This window comes from Orcinus orca, chromosome 6 (genome assembly GCF_937001465.1).
Source record: "Orcinus orca chromosome 6, mOrcOrc1.1, whole genome shotgun sequence".
NCBI classification, from domain to species: Eukaryota; Metazoa; Chordata; class Mammalia; order Artiodactyla; family Delphinidae; genus Orcinus; species Orcinus orca.
The window spans coordinates 20893948-20910220 of NC_064564.1; the positions used below are offsets into that span (position 1 = coordinate 20893948).

General features: G+C 60.4%; 2 protein-coding genes across 8 annotated transcripts in view; both read right to left on the reverse strand.

The window, feature by feature from the left end:
- Positions 1-10887, reverse strand: part of DMTN (dematin actin binding protein) — a 28886-nt gene extending 17999 nt beyond the window's left edge. For 3 of the 6 annotated variants that reach the window (XM_049711571.1, XM_049711570.1, XM_033429673.2), the window contains exon 1: positions 4363-4458. The gene's annotated coding sequence lies outside the window, so the exon portion shown is untranslated. Of the gene's footprint in view, positions 1-2207; positions 2480-4362; positions 4459-10871 lie in introns of those variants that run through there. The other 3 variants (XM_049711572.1, XM_049711567.1, XM_049711568.1) reach the window with 2 other exon arrangements.
- FGF17 (fibroblast growth factor 17) overlaps positions 1-16273 on the reverse strand; it is a 28459-nt gene that overhangs the window by 6259 nt on the left and 5927 nt on the right. The window contains exons 1-3 of one of the 2 annotated variants that reach the window (XR_007478167.1): positions 13496-15078; positions 13147-13253; positions 10872-12148 (exon numbers count right to left, since the gene is read on the reverse strand). Coding sequence is in view for 1 of the 2 variants with exons in the window: in XM_004270625.3 (XP_004270673.1) it covers positions 11855-12148; positions 13147-13253; positions 13496-13673 (579 nt within the window). In the remaining variant the exon portion in view is untranslated. Of the gene's footprint in view, positions 1-10871; positions 12149-13146; positions 13254-13495; positions 15079-16273 lie in introns of those variants that run through there. The other variant, XM_004270625.3, reaches the window with a different exon arrangement.

Sequence of the window (16273 nt, forward strand, 5' to 3'; positions counted from 1 at the left end):
GGTCAGGTGGGCAAGCATTCCGCCGCTCTCCTTTTTCACCAGTTTCATTCAGAGTGTGCCTGCCTGCCTTGTGCCTCCGGGCCCCATCTCGCTATTTCTGCTTTCCATTCCCTTTTTCTTTCCTTTCTTCATCTTTCTTCCCTCAGCTCTGCTTCCCTTTCACCCTCTCTCCCTCCCAGCCCCACCCCCGCAGTTACTGTGGCAACAACTCAATGCCAGAAATAAAGGCAGGATCCAGCTAGGTCACCAGTTCCCAAAACAGCATACCAGGGTGGAGAGGGGAAAGGTGGGTGGGAGCAGACCAGCCCAACAGGGGAGGCCCCCCGGCATGCTCTGAGGGTGGGGTCTGTGTCTGTGTGTGTGTGGGGAGGGGGCACCCACAATCGCCCCCAAAATCGCCCTGCTCCGGCCGGTGGCTCATCAGAACATCTCTTAACCTCTGCCAAGCCTGCGCCTGCGCCTTTTCTAAGACTGATGAAGCTCCCACGCCCCTCCTCTCATTTTATCCTTCTCCCGCACCCCCATTTTTAAGCCCTGCTCTATCTGCTAGGACTAGAGTTGGGGTTCCTCTAATGCTAACCCTGAACAGCACCCTCTCGCACTCTGGGGAAGCATCAGGCAGGGGCAGGTGGGCCCAGAATCAGGGTCCCAGCCCGGGAACCCACCTGCTCAAGGCCCTGCTCCCCGTTTGATTCTGATGACAGCAGGAGTGGGCCCGGGCGCCTCCTTCCTTCTTTCCTCCTCCCCCCCACAAATATGCATCTCGTCACACAGTTTCTCTTAGCACTCTCGCTTGGGTTTCTGTATCCTCTCTCTACACACCCCTGAAGAAGGCCCTCTTTCTGTGTCCCCCCTCCCAGCCCCTTAGGTTTGCTTGGTCCTCAGCTTGTTCCTGCTCTGGTCTCTATTTATAGCTGGTCCTGTTGGTGGGTTGTGGTGTCACTTGTACCAGTTGATTGATAGGGCTGGGGGAGATGCAAGGGAGACTGCCTCCCAAATTCAGCTTTCTGAATCCTGGGGGCGTCCCTCTTCTGGTCGTTACACACACGTATGAGCTCTGAATGAGGAATTCCTCGGACCCGCACCCCCAGGTGGACAGGCTGGCCCCGGCGTTGGACATGTGGCCACAGCGAGGCCAGCAGCGCAGAGGCCAGCCTCCCCCGTGGGCACGGGCACCTCACCCACGCAGGCAGCCCCCGCCGAAACACGGTTGCAGAACGCACGCCCCTGCTCTCCCAGTGAGGCACCCCCCACGCTGACACGCGGTGCCTGTGACACCCACTCACGCCACCCACCGATCCTCCCCTTGGCTCCGGTTCTCCACGCTCACAGCCACCCACCCCACGTGCTGACACCCCGTCCCTGGCACAGAGCGCCCACTTACCCATCCCGTGGGCGCTTTCTGGGCCCCACCCCTTCCCAAAGCAAGACTGCCTGCCTTCTCCTACACCCGTGCCTCTCGCAACTCGGCAACCCAGTGCCCTGGGAAAGAACCACCGGGTGCGCCTGCCCGGGAAAGGGCGCCTGGCCTGCCAGGCCAAGGGAGGGGCAGAGCTAGCATGGGGGCGCCTCGATCCTTGGAGGCCTGCGTGTCTGCTCGGCCCTCAGCCCCTGCGAGCACTTCAACAGCCGGCACCAGGAGAGCATCGCGGTCGGGCCTGTGGCCATGCCCTGCCACCCAGCCTCATTCTGCATTTGGTCCTCACCCCAGCCTGGCCGGCTAAGGGCTAGCAGGAGGCTCCTCAGGCCCCTCCCCGCCAGGAGCAGTCCTCACACCAATGGCATTCAGGCCTCTGAGTGAACTGCTCCCCCCACAACAGGAGCAACTGTGGCACGGTGGCGGGAGCCGGCAACGCCCCCTTCCCTTCCACCACTCAGCAAAGACGGCCCAGCTCTCAGCCTACTCGAGGCAGAGCCTCCACCCCCCAAGCACTTGGACTTCCGACCAGCACAGCTGGGGGAAGGGGTCCCTGGGCGGCAGCAGGTGACACCCCAGCCCCTCTTCCCCGAATCGGAAGGAGGTTGGGTCAGATCAAAGCCAGCTAGTCCCAGGGTCCGGCCCATTCTCCCACTGAACAAGGGGCCATAGCTGACATCCCCACCCCCACCCCGGGATCCCTGCCACCACCCAGAGCCTCACTTCTAGGAAGGTGTTGTGGCCAAAGTGCCCACAGAGGGGAAGAGAGGTGGGAGACCCTGCCACCTACCTCTTCCCGGACAGGGTGGCCCAGATGCTCTGAGGCCCCAGGGTGGGGGCGGGGACAGGCGCAGATCCCGGGGCTGCGGCTTTTCCTGAAAGCCCAGGTAACAGGCGGCTCTTCCAGGAGCCCGGCGTTCTTTCCCAGAGCACAAATAACAAGAAAAAAGCTGGCTGGCGGTGGGTGAGTGGGTGGGCAGCCGGCGAAGGAGGGGACTTACCCTTCTAGGCCCCCACCCCCTCGCCGCCACCCTGCTTCTCCGCCAGCCTGGCGCGCAATCCCCGGGCCGGGTGTGTGCGCCGGTGGGCAGGCCAGGCGGGGCGGGCGGGCGGCCAGGTGGGCGGGCCGCTGGCTCCCACCCACCCCTGCACCCTCCCCACCTCCAGCTGATAGCGTGTGGCCACTGGCCTGCGGGTGTGTGTTTGTGTGTCTGCTCTTCCACCTCGCTTGCTGCAGCTCAATCCGTTTCAAACAAGAGGACCATTAACTGGGCATCATGACGAAGCAGAATCGGAAGCAGACTCTTGGCCAGCCGCTGGCCTTTTTCCCTTTCCCACACCCACCCCCAGCCCTGCAACACACGCTCACACACACAGCCCCTCCAGCCTCCAAAACAGCCAGAGTTTGAGTCAGGGGGAAGGGGCTCTACTGATAACAGAGGGGTGACAACACCCGCTTTCCCCAAGCACCTCTATCTCCCACTCATCACCTACCAGCACCGCAGAGGCCTCTGGGGTCCCTGCCTCCCTGGGGTGCTAAAGCGCATAGATGGTGAGGGGCAGGGGTGTGGGCTAGATACCAGAATTGGTTACCCAAGGATTAACCCTCTCCTGGGGAGGATAGAATGGGAGGATTCGAGAAACCAGGTGCTCAGCACAAGAGACCGGGTTGGCCCTTGGGTAACTCAAATCCCCCGGGGACAGAGCACAGTGGTGGTGAGTGGGAAGGACCCCAATCTCTCTCCAAGGCGGGGTCTTCAAGAGAAGTTCTCACCAGGTGATGTCCAGGTCCCAGCACTGAACTACAGGAATGTCTCTGGGAAAACCTCCACGACTCCAGGCCCCTGTCATCGGCCTTTTTGTTCCCTCTGGGCTTAGAGCAGAGCCTGGTTCATTTGTGACCCCCGGGAGCAGGGGAGGGAGCCTGGCCAGCTGACCCTGGCCCCAGCACGGCCTCCTCTCCACCTCTGTGCAGACTTGCCTACCTAGGCAGCCCTTACTGTTGCCCTGGTTACCGCTGCCCACAGCTGGTCAGCTGATGGTATCAGCTGTCGTTGGGGAAATCTAGAATCTGGGGAGGGGGCTCTGGGGTGTCTGGATGGAAAAACCACAGCGGGGAGGGTCTTGAGAGGACAGGTGAGGGTGTGCCCTGGGACCTCTTTCTCAAAGAGACGAGGACGGGTAGGGACAGGAAGGGGGGAATGTGTCTGGGTTAGTGGGAGACAGAGAAGAATGAATCCTGAAGGATGGGCTCCAGAAAGAAAGGAGAAATGAAAAAGGCAGGTAGCCGAGTGGCTGAGGAAGGGTGGAAAGAATCTGGGCTCAGCTGCTGCATGTACGGCAGAGGCGGGAGAGGGGCCCGTGGAAAGGTACTAGAAAGCCTGGGAGTGGGAGAGAAACACAGGCTCCATCGACCCATGAAAAAAAGGCCAGGAGATGATGCAGGAGGAGGTGCACTTTTGATGTGGCAGGAGCGGGCCACAGCCTTAGCAGAGGGGAACCAGGCCTTTCTGGACAACCAGCCTGGCCTCTCAGCTTTCTGCCCCTTCAACCCCACCCTTATTGCCCTGTCCCCACCCTAGTGCTGCACAGCCTCCCTCCCCCTCTCCAGGAGACCAAGTGCCAGGTAGCCCTTTAGGATTCCTGATTTTTTCCCCACTATCTCGGTTCCTTCCCTGTTTTCATGCGCCACCCACCCCCCAAGACCCCATTCCAGGATATTTGCCTTCCGGTGCAAGGGTCCCCAGAGGCAGGGCTGGAATGAGCGGTTGCCAGGAAGGACAGCTGTGGACAGGGGCCTGGAATGAGGTGGCTCAGGAGGAATGGGTGGGAGTCGCTGGGCTGGGAGGAGGGGGGCATTCCTCAGGGAAACGAGCGCTCTGGATAGAGTGGGGAAGCCTAGGGGAGAGGGCAGGGGGAGGGGGAAGGGAGGGGGTCTGCGGTACCTTCAAGGGCCTGGGGCGTGGGGCTCGGCAGCTTCCTCGGTGACATACACCTCCATCCCTCAGCGCATCTCCTCTCCGCCTCCCGTTGCCAAGACAACCTGCCGGCTCAGCCGAGGAGGCAGCAGCGGCAGGGAGGGGGGAGGAGGCGGCTGTAGCTCCTACTGCCTCTTCTTCAGCAATGGAGGGAGGGGGCCTCGGTGCCGGGGTGGGGGTGGGGGAGCTTCAGGAACCGGGGCTCCCACTGAGCCCCCCCACCTCTCCCATTCCCTCTCCTTCCGTAACGCTCTGGGATTGGCTCCTGGGGCGGCCTAAGGAGAACCTTAATTCAGGGCCAGATAGCAGGCCGGTCTTGGGAGGCACTGGGCCACGTCCCCCATTCCAGAAAGCTCAGCGTGGAGCTGGGAAGAGCGATAGGAACAAGGGAGGGATGGCTTATGTTGAAGGATCGGAGGGTGGTTTCTAGCAGGAAGGAGAGGCCCCGGGTGTGGCTAGGGCGGGCATGTGGGCCATGGCTGAGAAGGTCAGAGCCTGGGACAGCACTCTTCCAGTCCCGCAAGGCCCATTCCCACTGCCCCTCTCTCCATAGGCATGTCCCTCCAGGGGCGGGAGAGCACCTTGGGCAGAATAGTCCCCCTCAAGCCAGCCCTGGAACCAAGGGGACTGCAGAGTTAGGGCTCCCTCTGTCGACCTGAGGCTTGGTAGCTGTCAAGGTCATTCCTTGCTGAGGGATCCTGATGTGTGGGGGGGTGGGGGTGGGGCAGGGTGTTGGGAGGGACGTGGGAGGGCACAGCCAGGCCAGAAGACCCTTCCCTCACCTGCCAGGCTCTGCCTCCCCCTCATCTTTGGCCTCGCCCTATGAGGAGGCTTACTCTGCCTCTAGCCCCCTCCTCCTGGGAAGACCCCAGACTCTTCAAGGCCAGCTGAACGGTCGGTCTTCCCCCACTGCTTGCCTGCCACCCCAATAGGCTGGGAGGACAGGGGAGGCACAAGCTTCCCCCCAGAAGCAGGCAACACTGACTACCAGGTGCCTGTGAGCCCAGGCCCCGGGGTGGGCTTCCTGGGCACGGCTTGGCCGCACCCAACCCAGCAGGCGGCTAACAGCACAAGCGTACCTTTAGGCTCCGGAGCGCCTTCACGCTCGAGGATGGGCACGTGCGTCCACAGCAGGGGGCTGGGGCTCCTGCCCCTCTCAGGCGGGTGGTCCCAGGCCCAGGATACCTAGTTATTGGCTCTTTTCCCCAGCAAGGTCACCGCTGCCAGATGTCCTGACCAGACGCTGGCCCTGCCGCCTGTCCCCTCCCCAGGGGCTGTGCGTAGATTTCTCTGTCCTCTCTCCGTCTCACTCCATTGCCCCTGCCCCGCCCCCTGCACCGACCTGCCCGGGGAGGTCTAAACATTAACTCCTGGAGAGGCTGACTGGGCACCTGTGCACCTAAGAAGGGACAGTGACAGAGAACTGGGCCAGCAGAACAAAAGAAAGGACGAGGGCCTCCAAGTGACCCTTTCCCATCAGTCTGGATGACACGTTCCCCACCTCCAGTCACTGGACTGTCTGACTCCTGGACCCCAGAGCCTCAGCCCCAGCAGCTGCACCAGACCAGCCTCTCCCCTGAACCCCAACCCCACAATCGCGTCTGGTCACTCCCCTTCTTGAAGGCCCTCACTGTCTCCTCCTGTCACAGCAGAGACCCAGCTCTCCATAACGTGGCCCAATCCTTTCCTGCCACTTCTGGCTGCAAACTTTCAGTGCTAGCCAAGCCGATCAACTGCTCACCCTCCCACTCCCACAACAGACCTCACATTTTCCTGCCTTGAAGCCCTTCTTCCCATGCTGTTTTCACTCTCAATATTGCCCCCTGGTGGGTCTTCTTTGCTGACGGAAATCCTGCTCCTATCTTCAAGGTCAAGCAAACCCCAGCCCTTCCCAGTGCCCCTGCCCCACGTACATCCCAGAACCCACCGTGCCTGGCTGAGGAGTGGAGAACATCCCACTCGAGGTGTTAAAAGACGGGTGAGAGGGCTTCCCTGGTGGCGCAGTGGTTAAGAATCCGCCTGCCAATGTAGGGGACATGGGTTCGAGCCCTGGTCCAGGAAGATCCCACGTGCTGCGGAGCAATTAAGCCCGTGCACCATGACTGCTGAGCCTGCGCTCTAGAGCCTGCGTGCCACAACTACTGAGCCCACGTGCCGCAACGACTGAAGCCCGAGGGTTTAGAGGACATGCTCCGCAACAAGAGAAGCCACCGCAATGAGAAGCCTGCGTGTGCACCGTAACGAAGAGTAGCCCCTGCTCTCCGCAACTAGAGAAAGCCCGCACGCAGCAACGAAGACCCAATGCAGCCAAAAAATACCAAAACAAAACAGAGACAGGCGAGAATCTGGACTGTGATCTTGGATGAGTTAACATCTCTCCATCTGAGCCTGCCCACACACAACACGGGAACAATCTCACCCCGCAAAATGAGGGGCTCCATGTGAGCACACCTTGCACACTGCCTGGCACATCTCTGGAGCTCAGTACACAGCAGTGTCCTTATTTTCTCCCCTTTCACTCTTTGGGGATGTACCAAATGCTGCTTTGCTATCTTAGGGGTAAGAGACAGATTTCCAAAAGTCCTCAAAAGAACTGCCTTTTTATGGGTTGATCCCCCCCCAATTAAATTTCAAGTGTCTTGAGAGCTTGACAGGGGATGACACACAATCTTGTCCATCTTTTTTTATTAACTGAAGGGCTAGCACATCATCATACATTGTAGGGAATACACAAATATTTGGATTCACTGCTTAGCACCCCTCCTGCCCAAGTCCTCCTAAGGATGGAGCTTGGAGGCAGGATTCTGGCTTCTCATCCTACCTCTACCTTCAGGGACCACAGGGTGCTGGGCCAATGGCCAACGACTTCTTTCTGGGTCTTCAGTTGGGTTATTTCCTCAAGAAATACTTATTCTGTGTAACGTACTGTGCTGGGTACTACGGGGGATGCAAAGACTGACTAGTTCTACATCTGAGGCCTTTGCTGTCCAGCGGAACCATGACACGAGCATAGATAAGTACAGTTCTGGACGAGCTGTGAGATGTGCCTTAAGGCCAGGGCAAGTCAATGGCCAGAGGGGCTGGGGGCAGCAGAGACGGCCACTGCCCCTGGGAGAGTGAGGGGCGTCTGTAGAGCCGAGGACATGGCTGTGGTCTGGACGTGCCAGCATTCTGGAGAAGGGCATGCAAGGCAGTGGGAAACTCATGGGCAAAGATGGGCCCTACTAGAGAATGGACTTGAGGATATGGGGAGGGGGAAGGGTAAGCTGTGACAAAGCGAGAGAGAGGCCTGGACATATATACACTACCAAACGTAAGGTAGATAGCTAGTGGGAAGCAGCCGCATGGCACAGGGAGATCAGCTCGGTGCTTTGTGACTGCCTGGAGGGGTGGGATAGGGAGGGTGGGAGGGAGGGAGACGCAAGAGGGAAGAGATATGGGGACATATGTATATGTATAACCGATTCACTTTGTTATAAAGCAGAAACTAACACACCATTGTAAAGCAATTATACTCCAATAAAGATGTAAAAAAAAAAAAAAGATGGGCCCAGCAGGAATTCCCTGGTGGTCCAGTGGTTAGGACTCCGCACTTCCACTGCAGGGGGCAGGGGTTTGATCCCTGGTTGGGGAACTAAGATCCCACAAGCTGCGTGGTGCGGCCAGAAAAAAAAAAAAAAAAAAAAGATGGGCCCAGAGTGTCTTTTGGACTGCAAGCGTTGCAGGTTTTTTTTTCTTTCTTTTTTTGCAGTATGCGGCCTCTCGCTGTTGTGGCCTCTCCCGTTGCGGAGCACAGGCTCTGGACGCACAGGCCCAGCGGCCATGGCTCACAGGCTCAGGCATGTGGGATCCTCCTGGACCGGGGCACGAACCCGTGTCCCCTGCATCGGCAGGCGGACTCCCAACCACTGCGCCACCAGGGAAGCCCCAATGGTTGCAGTTTTGCCAGCGTTCTTGAGGGGAGCTGGAAGCACAGGGCTGGCGGGGGGCCTTGGCAGGACTGGGCAGGGGTTTGAAAGCCATGCTGAGTCTGTTAGTGATGGTGTGACTCGGGCAGAGCTGTGGTAAGGTAAGGTGAGCTGAACAGACTACGTGATGTGCTGAGGGGTGTGTGTGTGTGTGTGTGTGTGTGTGTGTGTGTGTGTGTGGGGAGGGAGAAAGACCGCTGAGAGAGCTACCGCATTCATTGAGACAGATCCCAGTGAGGTCCGGCCATGGTGCAGGGTTCCAGAGTTTGGAGGAGAAAGCAGTCGTGTGAAAGGGGGTGACAGCTGACATGCTGGTTTGCTCAGGGAGAGGAGAGAGTGACAGATCTCGGGGCATGTTTCTGTGAAGAGGGGCCAGGAAAGAGAAGAGTCCGCGAGCCAGAGAGAAGGAAGAAAGGACCGCCTAGGGCAGGTGAGGGAGGAAGGAGCTTCAAGGACAGGTGGTCCTCGTATCTGTCCAGGGCTGTGAGGCTGAGGCTGGGTGACTGGGAAGTCACAGCCAGCGGAGTCTGAGGGACAGGGGTGACTAGAGAGACGTGGCGAGGGCTAAAATGTGAATGGATTCCCGCCCCCTGCCACCGCCCCGACTTCCTGCTTCGGCTCCCCTCTGCCTCATCTGGCCGTTTGGAGGACAGGACAGGGAAGCCAGGATCTATATGTAGGCTATTCTTAGCCAGAGTTCTTGGTAATCCTAAACAGGCATAGCATTTGAGGCACGCTGCTGCCGCCGCTGCCGCCCTCCCCCGTCACACCCTCCCTGAAACGGATGTGTTCAACTCACCCTGTCTTCCTGCACTGTGTCCATCCCTACCCGCCCACCTCCTTGGAGCTTTAGGGCGCCCAGAAGCAACCAGGGTTGCTGTAGCCATCAGAGGTCCACGGGAAGCCTCCTTCCTGCCACACACACAGATACTTTAAATCCCGTCCCCCCATCCCATTATTAGAGACCCATTCCTTTGCCTTCTTCCTTTTAGCATCTTCGAAATCACCACCAGGTAGGAGAGAATGAGCTGAAGAGACTTCCCCAGAGCATGAAGAGGCACCCTGGCTATGGAGCCTGGAAGCACCAACAGCTGGGGGACCCAAGGCCACAAGCGGGCGTCAGAGCTGCCGGGCTCCGGCTGGGGTTGGGGCAAGGGCCCCGTCTGAGATGGCACAGGCCTCCAGAGCGGCCTTCCTCTCTCACCCTTCCCCGTCCTCTGTCCCTCCCTGCCAGGTCTCACCTCAGAAAGCAAGAAAGGAAACAGTGAGGGCTTTCTGGAGCCGTCCCCCAGAGGCCTGTCTGTGCTGGGGAGGTCAAAGAGAGGGAGGGAGGGGCCGGAGAAAGGCAGAGAAGAAAGGGGAGGCGAGACAAAGGGCCCCATCCACCTTTGAAGCTGTCTCTAACCCGAGCCGGTGGGGGGGTGGGGGTGGGCCTGAGCTTTAAAGAATGTCTCAAATTCCTGCGGAAATCAGAGGGCTTGTAAGAGCTCCCCCTCCCCCGCACACCTCCTTCCCAGCCCCCCAAGTCCAGTCCTCCACACCTGGGGGCCCCGACCCTTTGTCCTCAGGTAATTGCTGGGCGTTGCCCCTGCGTGGAAAATCCCATTGAACTCGCCAGTTATCAGCTGTGGCTGCAGACCACCCTCCCTACACTCTCCCCACCTCCCCCGAAAACGACCCCCAACACGTTTCCCGCAGTCTTCAGCAGGATTAAGGCTCTTTGTGACTGGGGGGGAGAGGAAAAAGCAACCTGGTGAAAAGTGATTACGACAAGCCGGAGGGAGAATGGCCTGGGGCCTGGGGACCTCCCTCTTGGCTGCCGCTGTCTAAATTGCCTCGAGTTGGGGGTGTCAGCCTTGGCTCCGGTCCTCACCCAGGGAGAGGTGAGTGACCCCCCCGCGCCCCCCAACTTGGACTACGCGCCACTCGCCTCCCCTTTTGACTAAACCAGCCCCCCCCCCACAGCTTCCTATTCTTTCTTCATTTTTAGGCCACTGTTGGGAGAAATGGGAAGAGATGTCGTTCATCCTCCTTCTTCTCTCTCCAAAATCCCCCTCCCCAACATTTTCTCAGAAAGAGGGAGGGGAAACTGAGGCTGGGGGTCCGTCCGCAGAAGAGCGGGCTCAGTGAGGTGTTCCCCGTGAAGAGCAGAGGAGGGGCGCTGCTAGGAAGGGCCTCCCCAATGGACAAAATTAAAAACCGTGGCAAAGGAGGAAAGAGGCGGGTTTTATGGCCTCTTAGTTCCACTCCCCGAATGCACACCTGGAGCCGTCCGGAAAGCCCCCCAGAGGAGCTCTGGGCGGGGAGGGGGAGGGGGAGGGGGAGGGAAGAGGATTGCCCCTCCCCCCCGCCCGCGCCCACACCCCGGGCCGCCGCCTCTAATCGCCTTGTCCCCCCAGGTGTGGCCCCCGCCCCGCCCCCCCGCGGGGACCTGGGCGCACTGTACGCGGTCTCGCCCTCCCTCCGCTTCCGCCCGTCCGCGCCTCCTCCCCCACCCGACCTCCTCACCGGAAAAAAGTAATCTGGCTCCCGGCGAGGAGGCTGCAGCGCCCGCGGCTGCCCGGCCAGCGGCCCCGGACCCGGCCCCGGCCCCGGAGGCTCGGACCGGCCCCAGGATTGGGGTTTCTGCGCCCCAGCAGGTAGCACGGGACGCGCGGTGCCAGCCAGGAAACCTGAGCCCGCGGAGGAGGGGCGCGCCCCGGGCCGCCAGCCTCCCGCGGGGCGGAGGTGCGGGCCTGCCGGGCCATCCCTTGCCGCTGCTCCTGCCCCCTTGTCCCCTGCCCCTGCGGGTACGTGCGGGGCCCGGCCTGGCCTCCACCTGCCGCGCCACCCCCGGGCCTGCGCGCCGGCCTCCTCTTCTCTCGGAGGAGCAAGTTTGTCCCCAGTTCAGCTTTGCAGTTGTTTCCCCCACCCCCCCACCCCGCTTCAGATAACCCGTTTGCAGGAAAATGGTTTTATTCCGGGGCTGGGAGTTGGGGGAGAGGGTGCAGGCCTGGGTAGTGGAATGTGAAGAATGGCCAGCCCTCTTTTTTTTTTTCTCCCTCTTTTTTTTCCTGAAACCAAAACAAAAGTCCTTTCCTACAGTCTGGCCAGGAGGAATTTGGAGGCTGGGGGGCAGACTGAGGGAGACAGGGGCAGCAGAGTTCGAGGAGAGCCGCCTCCAGACCGTGTCTGCAGAGCCTTGAATCCGCTGACTTTGCCCACTTGGTTCAGGGGAGCCTGACCTCGGGTTATTCTACCTTCCCCTTCTGGGGGGCCTGCCCCGCCCCCAGGGGGCCACGCCAGGGTGGGGCCCTGAGGAGCCAGCCCTGGTTAGTGGCAGTCCTCCGCCTTTCCGGTGGGGGGGTCTCTGATGCTCGGTGGTCCTCAGCATCCTCCTTGGGGGCTCTGGCTCCCCTGCCTCCACCCCAGCCCTGTCTTTGGATTAGGAAGGGAAGGGGATGGGAAGGCCCATGAGTGAGGGGCGGCTGCCCCCCCGGGGGTGTCCCTGACTATGTCAGGGGCTGTGGCCTCCGAGTGCGCTTGGTCCGGCGGGTGGGGGCTGAGCCCACAAACTCGAACTGCTTCTGCCTCTCGGCATGGTTGGGGAAGGGCAGCTGGCCCTGGTAGAGGCGCTTGATGAAGTGAGCCTCTCGCTGGTTCTGGCGGCTGCGGGAGGCCTGGCGGGGCCGGCCCTGCCGCGTGAAGGCCATGAACCAGCCCTCGTGCCGTGCATTCTGGAAGGCTGTGTAGTTGTTCTCCAGCACGATCTCTGTGAACACGCAGTCTTTGCTCTTCCCGCTGGGCTGCAGGGGAAGGAAGGGGAGTTTGTCCGCCTACCCTGGCTGGCTAGTCTGCCTTATGGACCTATGTTGTAGGACCGAGGAGGGAGCGACAGGGGCTGTGAGCCCAAGAATTCCTGCCCGGTGAGACGGGCACCCTTGTTGGAGAGGCAAAGGAGGGGTCAAGGAACAAGCTTTGTTGGAGTCAGATCTGAACTTAAATACAGCCTTGTCATTTGGAGGTTGTACACATTGAGCAAGGTATTTAGCCATGCTGAGCCTCCGTTTACCCAGCTGTTTCATAAAGATCAAGGTAACTGTGCAGTTCAGTGCATACCCAGTGGGCACTCGTATATAGGAGAACGTTCCTTGGTCTGCGTGAAGGGTGTTGCTGGGTGGAGGAGAGGGACGCGACAGTCTGATGGAAAGAAGGGGAAAACGTCTGTAGAACACCAACTGTGTAAAGAGCCAGGCAGCCGCCCATCTGGCTCTATAGATAATCTTGACACCGTGCCCATTTTACAGATGAGAAGCCTGAGACTTGACAAAAATAAGCCAATGTTTGAAAACAGCCAGAATCAGAAGCCAGGATTGGCTGATGCCAAAGGAAGTGGAATTCTCCCTGCACAGCAACTCTGGACCCACCACTGTAGAGTGTAACTAGTGGTTACGCTAGTAGGCAGTTAGCACGAATCTTGTTACTTGGAGCCCAGGACCCCACTGACCTGAGGGGGCGTGGCTTCTGGCCTCTCAACCCTGATCAGCTCTTAGCCCTCAACCCAGAGGCTGTGACATGATGTAGGTGCTAAAATTCTTCCTCATTGTTGCTGGGAAAGTACCTCATACGTCAGAGCCAAGGAGTCTTATGGGTCAGCCAGTGTCCTCAGAGGGCTTCTAGACCCACAGGGACCGGAGAGACCAGAGAGAGGCCGAGTGGGGGGGTGAGGGCAGGAGGAGTCAGAGCCCTGGGTGGGGCCCTGCGTGCCGCATTCGTGCGTGACTCCCTGCCCCCCGGGCCTCACCTTCCCGATGAGCTTGCCCCTCTTGTTCATACAGATGTATTTCTCGCTCTCAGCTCCCTTGATGCGCACGCGGCTTCCGAAGGTGTCTGTCTCCACTATGAGCTTGGCTGGGGGGGTGGGGCGTGGGGGAGAAAGACCTCTGTCCCTCGGGGCTGCTGGCCCAGGGGTGTGCAGGGAACCCCTCCCTACCAGCCTGCCCTCTGAACTTGGGTGGGGGGCCCTCGGGGCCTCTCCTCCTAGAGGCTTCTCCCTGCTCTCCCCCTGCAGCCTCCACCCTGACCCGTCTGGGGATGGACCAGGCAAGGCTGGGTAGGGGCGTGGGTGGCCTCCGGGGAGGGCTGGGCCTCACCAAACTTGTTGCCGTCCTCAGCGGTGGCGGAGATGCGACGCCCAGTGACCTGCACGTGCTTGCCGCTGGTCCGGCTGTAGAGCTGGTACTCGCGGATCTGCCGCCGGCTCAGCTGGTCGGTCATGGCACCCTGGTCCCTCACGTACTGGTTAAAATTAGGAGACGGGTGATTCTCCCCCTTTGCGGTTACCAAGGGAAAAATAGTGTCAATTTGCTTTGGGTGACACCACCGCAGGTCCATCCAGGGGAGGGGTGCGGAGGCGAGTGTGGTGGGGCAGGTCATTTGCCCTGAGAAGTTGAGGTGCAGGGGGCATCTGGCCATGACCTTCCCAGGCCAGTGTGTGAGCCAGTCATTGTGACTTGGCTCTTCGTCTGCCCTGGAGCACAGGACTGGTAGCTGCCCAGCTCTGGGGACACTTGGTGATACAGCTCAGGCCTGGAATCACGACTCTGGGAGCTGGAAGGAACATTCAAGCTGCTGGCATCTAATCCCCATGGTCTAGGGAGGAAGTGCACAGGGCCGCACAGCTGATTAGTGACAGACGCCTGTCCCGCCTCTAGGACGGAAGCTTGTCTCCTCTCCAAAACTCCAGGGGCTTGGCGCTGTTAGCCAGGGTGACCAGATGTCTCCCCAGTCCTCCGCACTGGCCTCAAAGGAGCCCATGCCCAGCACATGCACACACACATGTGTGCACACTCACGCACACACATATGTGCACACACAGCAGCTGGTCTGTTAGAGTCACTGGAGACCTTTTTGGGGGCTCTAAGACCCTTCTCTGTAGGCTCCTGCAGGGACCCTGGAAGCATTTCTTTATAGCACTAACGAAGGACTCCTGAGCTCACGCCCATCTCCCCTGCCGCTCCCCCTGGGTGCTCAGGGCCCTCAGAGAAGCCAGTGCCCCTTCCAGCGTTCCTCCCCCTCTGGCTGAGGGCGGTGGAGGCGGTGGTGAGAGGTGCCCTCAGTGGTGGCCCAGTGGCTGCCCTGTGAGGCCACCTGCATGTGCCACAGTGTAACAGAGGCTCGTGGCCAGCCGGGGTGATGCTACCGCCCGCTGCTTCCAGGGGAGTGGAGAGGGGACGTTTCCACCCGCACACGATACAAAGCCAGGACGAGTACCTCCTTCGGGCCTGGTGTCTCCTTACCCATCTGCAGTGCTGAGTAGGAGAGAAACAGACCACTTCCTGCCCTCTCTCTCCAGCAAGGTGCAAACCGGGATGACGTTTCCCAGCCGCTGGTGACAGCCTCAGCTCTAGCGCTAAAAAGTTTCTCCACCTGGATCCTGCTGGCCTGTGCTGGGACAGCCTTTCCCTGCCCCAGATCCCTAAGTCCGCCGCTATCCCAGGCCCAATCGCAACCATCCGGACAGAGCTAGACCCAGACCGGCATCTGTGAGGGGCCTCTCTCTCCTGGAGGGAGGGGTGGGAAGTATCATCTTTGAGGAGCGGGGAGGTGAGGGAGCAGCTCCAGGCTGTCATTCAGCGGAACCTGCTCAGGGTTAACCCTTCCCGGGTGTCTCTGCCCAGGTCCGACCCCGGCTCATCCACAGCCTGGATTCCCAGCCTATGAGGGCAGGGTCTGCCCACCCCACATCCCGCCCTGGGAAAACCTGAGGCCAGCATTTTGGGTGGGGGACCTGCCTCCCTGCCAGGGGGTGGGGTCCAGCCTGTCCCCAGCCCCCCCCCCGAGCCTCCTGGCCCAGGTTCAGGCCCTCCGCCCCTCTTGGCGGGCAGCCTCCTTCTGGCTGTCTGTTCCAGGTCGGGAGCAGAGAGGGCCCCCCCGAAGCCCCCTCCTCTACTCGTCCCCCTTCAAGCCCTGCACAAAAGCAGTCCCACGCCCCCCCCAGCCCACAGCCCACAAGTCGCTCTCCCCGCGGGACCTTGCTTGTCCCTTTCATGTTCCCGCTGCAGGGGGACCTCCCCTTCCACTGCTGCAGACAGCTGCTTGTCAGACGGCCCCTCAAGCATGGCTGCGGTCCGGCCTGCTGGCCCCCCCTCCGAGGGGGGGCGAGGGGGCACTTCAAGGGGGAAAGGACAGCTTTGCCACCTTCCCCGGGTCCTGAATGGGGCCTCAGCCAGGCCATAAACGCCGGCCCGCCGCACCATTGTGCTAATTCCCCCTCCAGAACAGGTTGGGCCCACCCCCAGACCCCTCCCGGCCAGGCTGGGGGCTTTCTTCTTGCTCTCCCTGGATGTGTGAAGCAAAAGGCCTGGAACGGGGGCTAGAGCAAAAGGGGGAAGGAAAGGGGGGGTTGTCTCTCCCTCTCTCCCTCCCACCCCCCCACTGCTTCAAAGGCAGCCCCTTTCCCTCTCCCAGAGAAAAGGCATTTACCTTCAAAAAAAGTCCCCACTGGATATGAAGAGAAGCGGGCCTCTGGCCTGGGAAAGCCAAGGGATCTCTCCCCAGAGCGGTTCTGGACCAGTGCATTTTAATAGCTGCACTTTTATGGAGGATCACAAAAAGGGACCGAGCCTCACATAGGGGGCTGAGGCTGGGGCGGGGGGGCGGGCGCTGACTTGGGGTGGGGGGTGTGGAGAAGCAAACCCTGAATCTCATCCCATACAAACCTCTTCGGGCTTGACCTCACTGCCCTGTAGGTAAGGAGTCGCCCACCCTGGCTGGGCATTCTGACTGCCCACGCGATCACCCAGGACCGCGACCCACAGGACCTCCGTGTTGGTGGGAGCGGGGTGGTGAGTGGAACAGACAGGCGGTTTTGCGTGGAAACCTGTCCTTTCAGGTACTCGCAAGTGCAAGCCTCACCTGAGCCATCACCT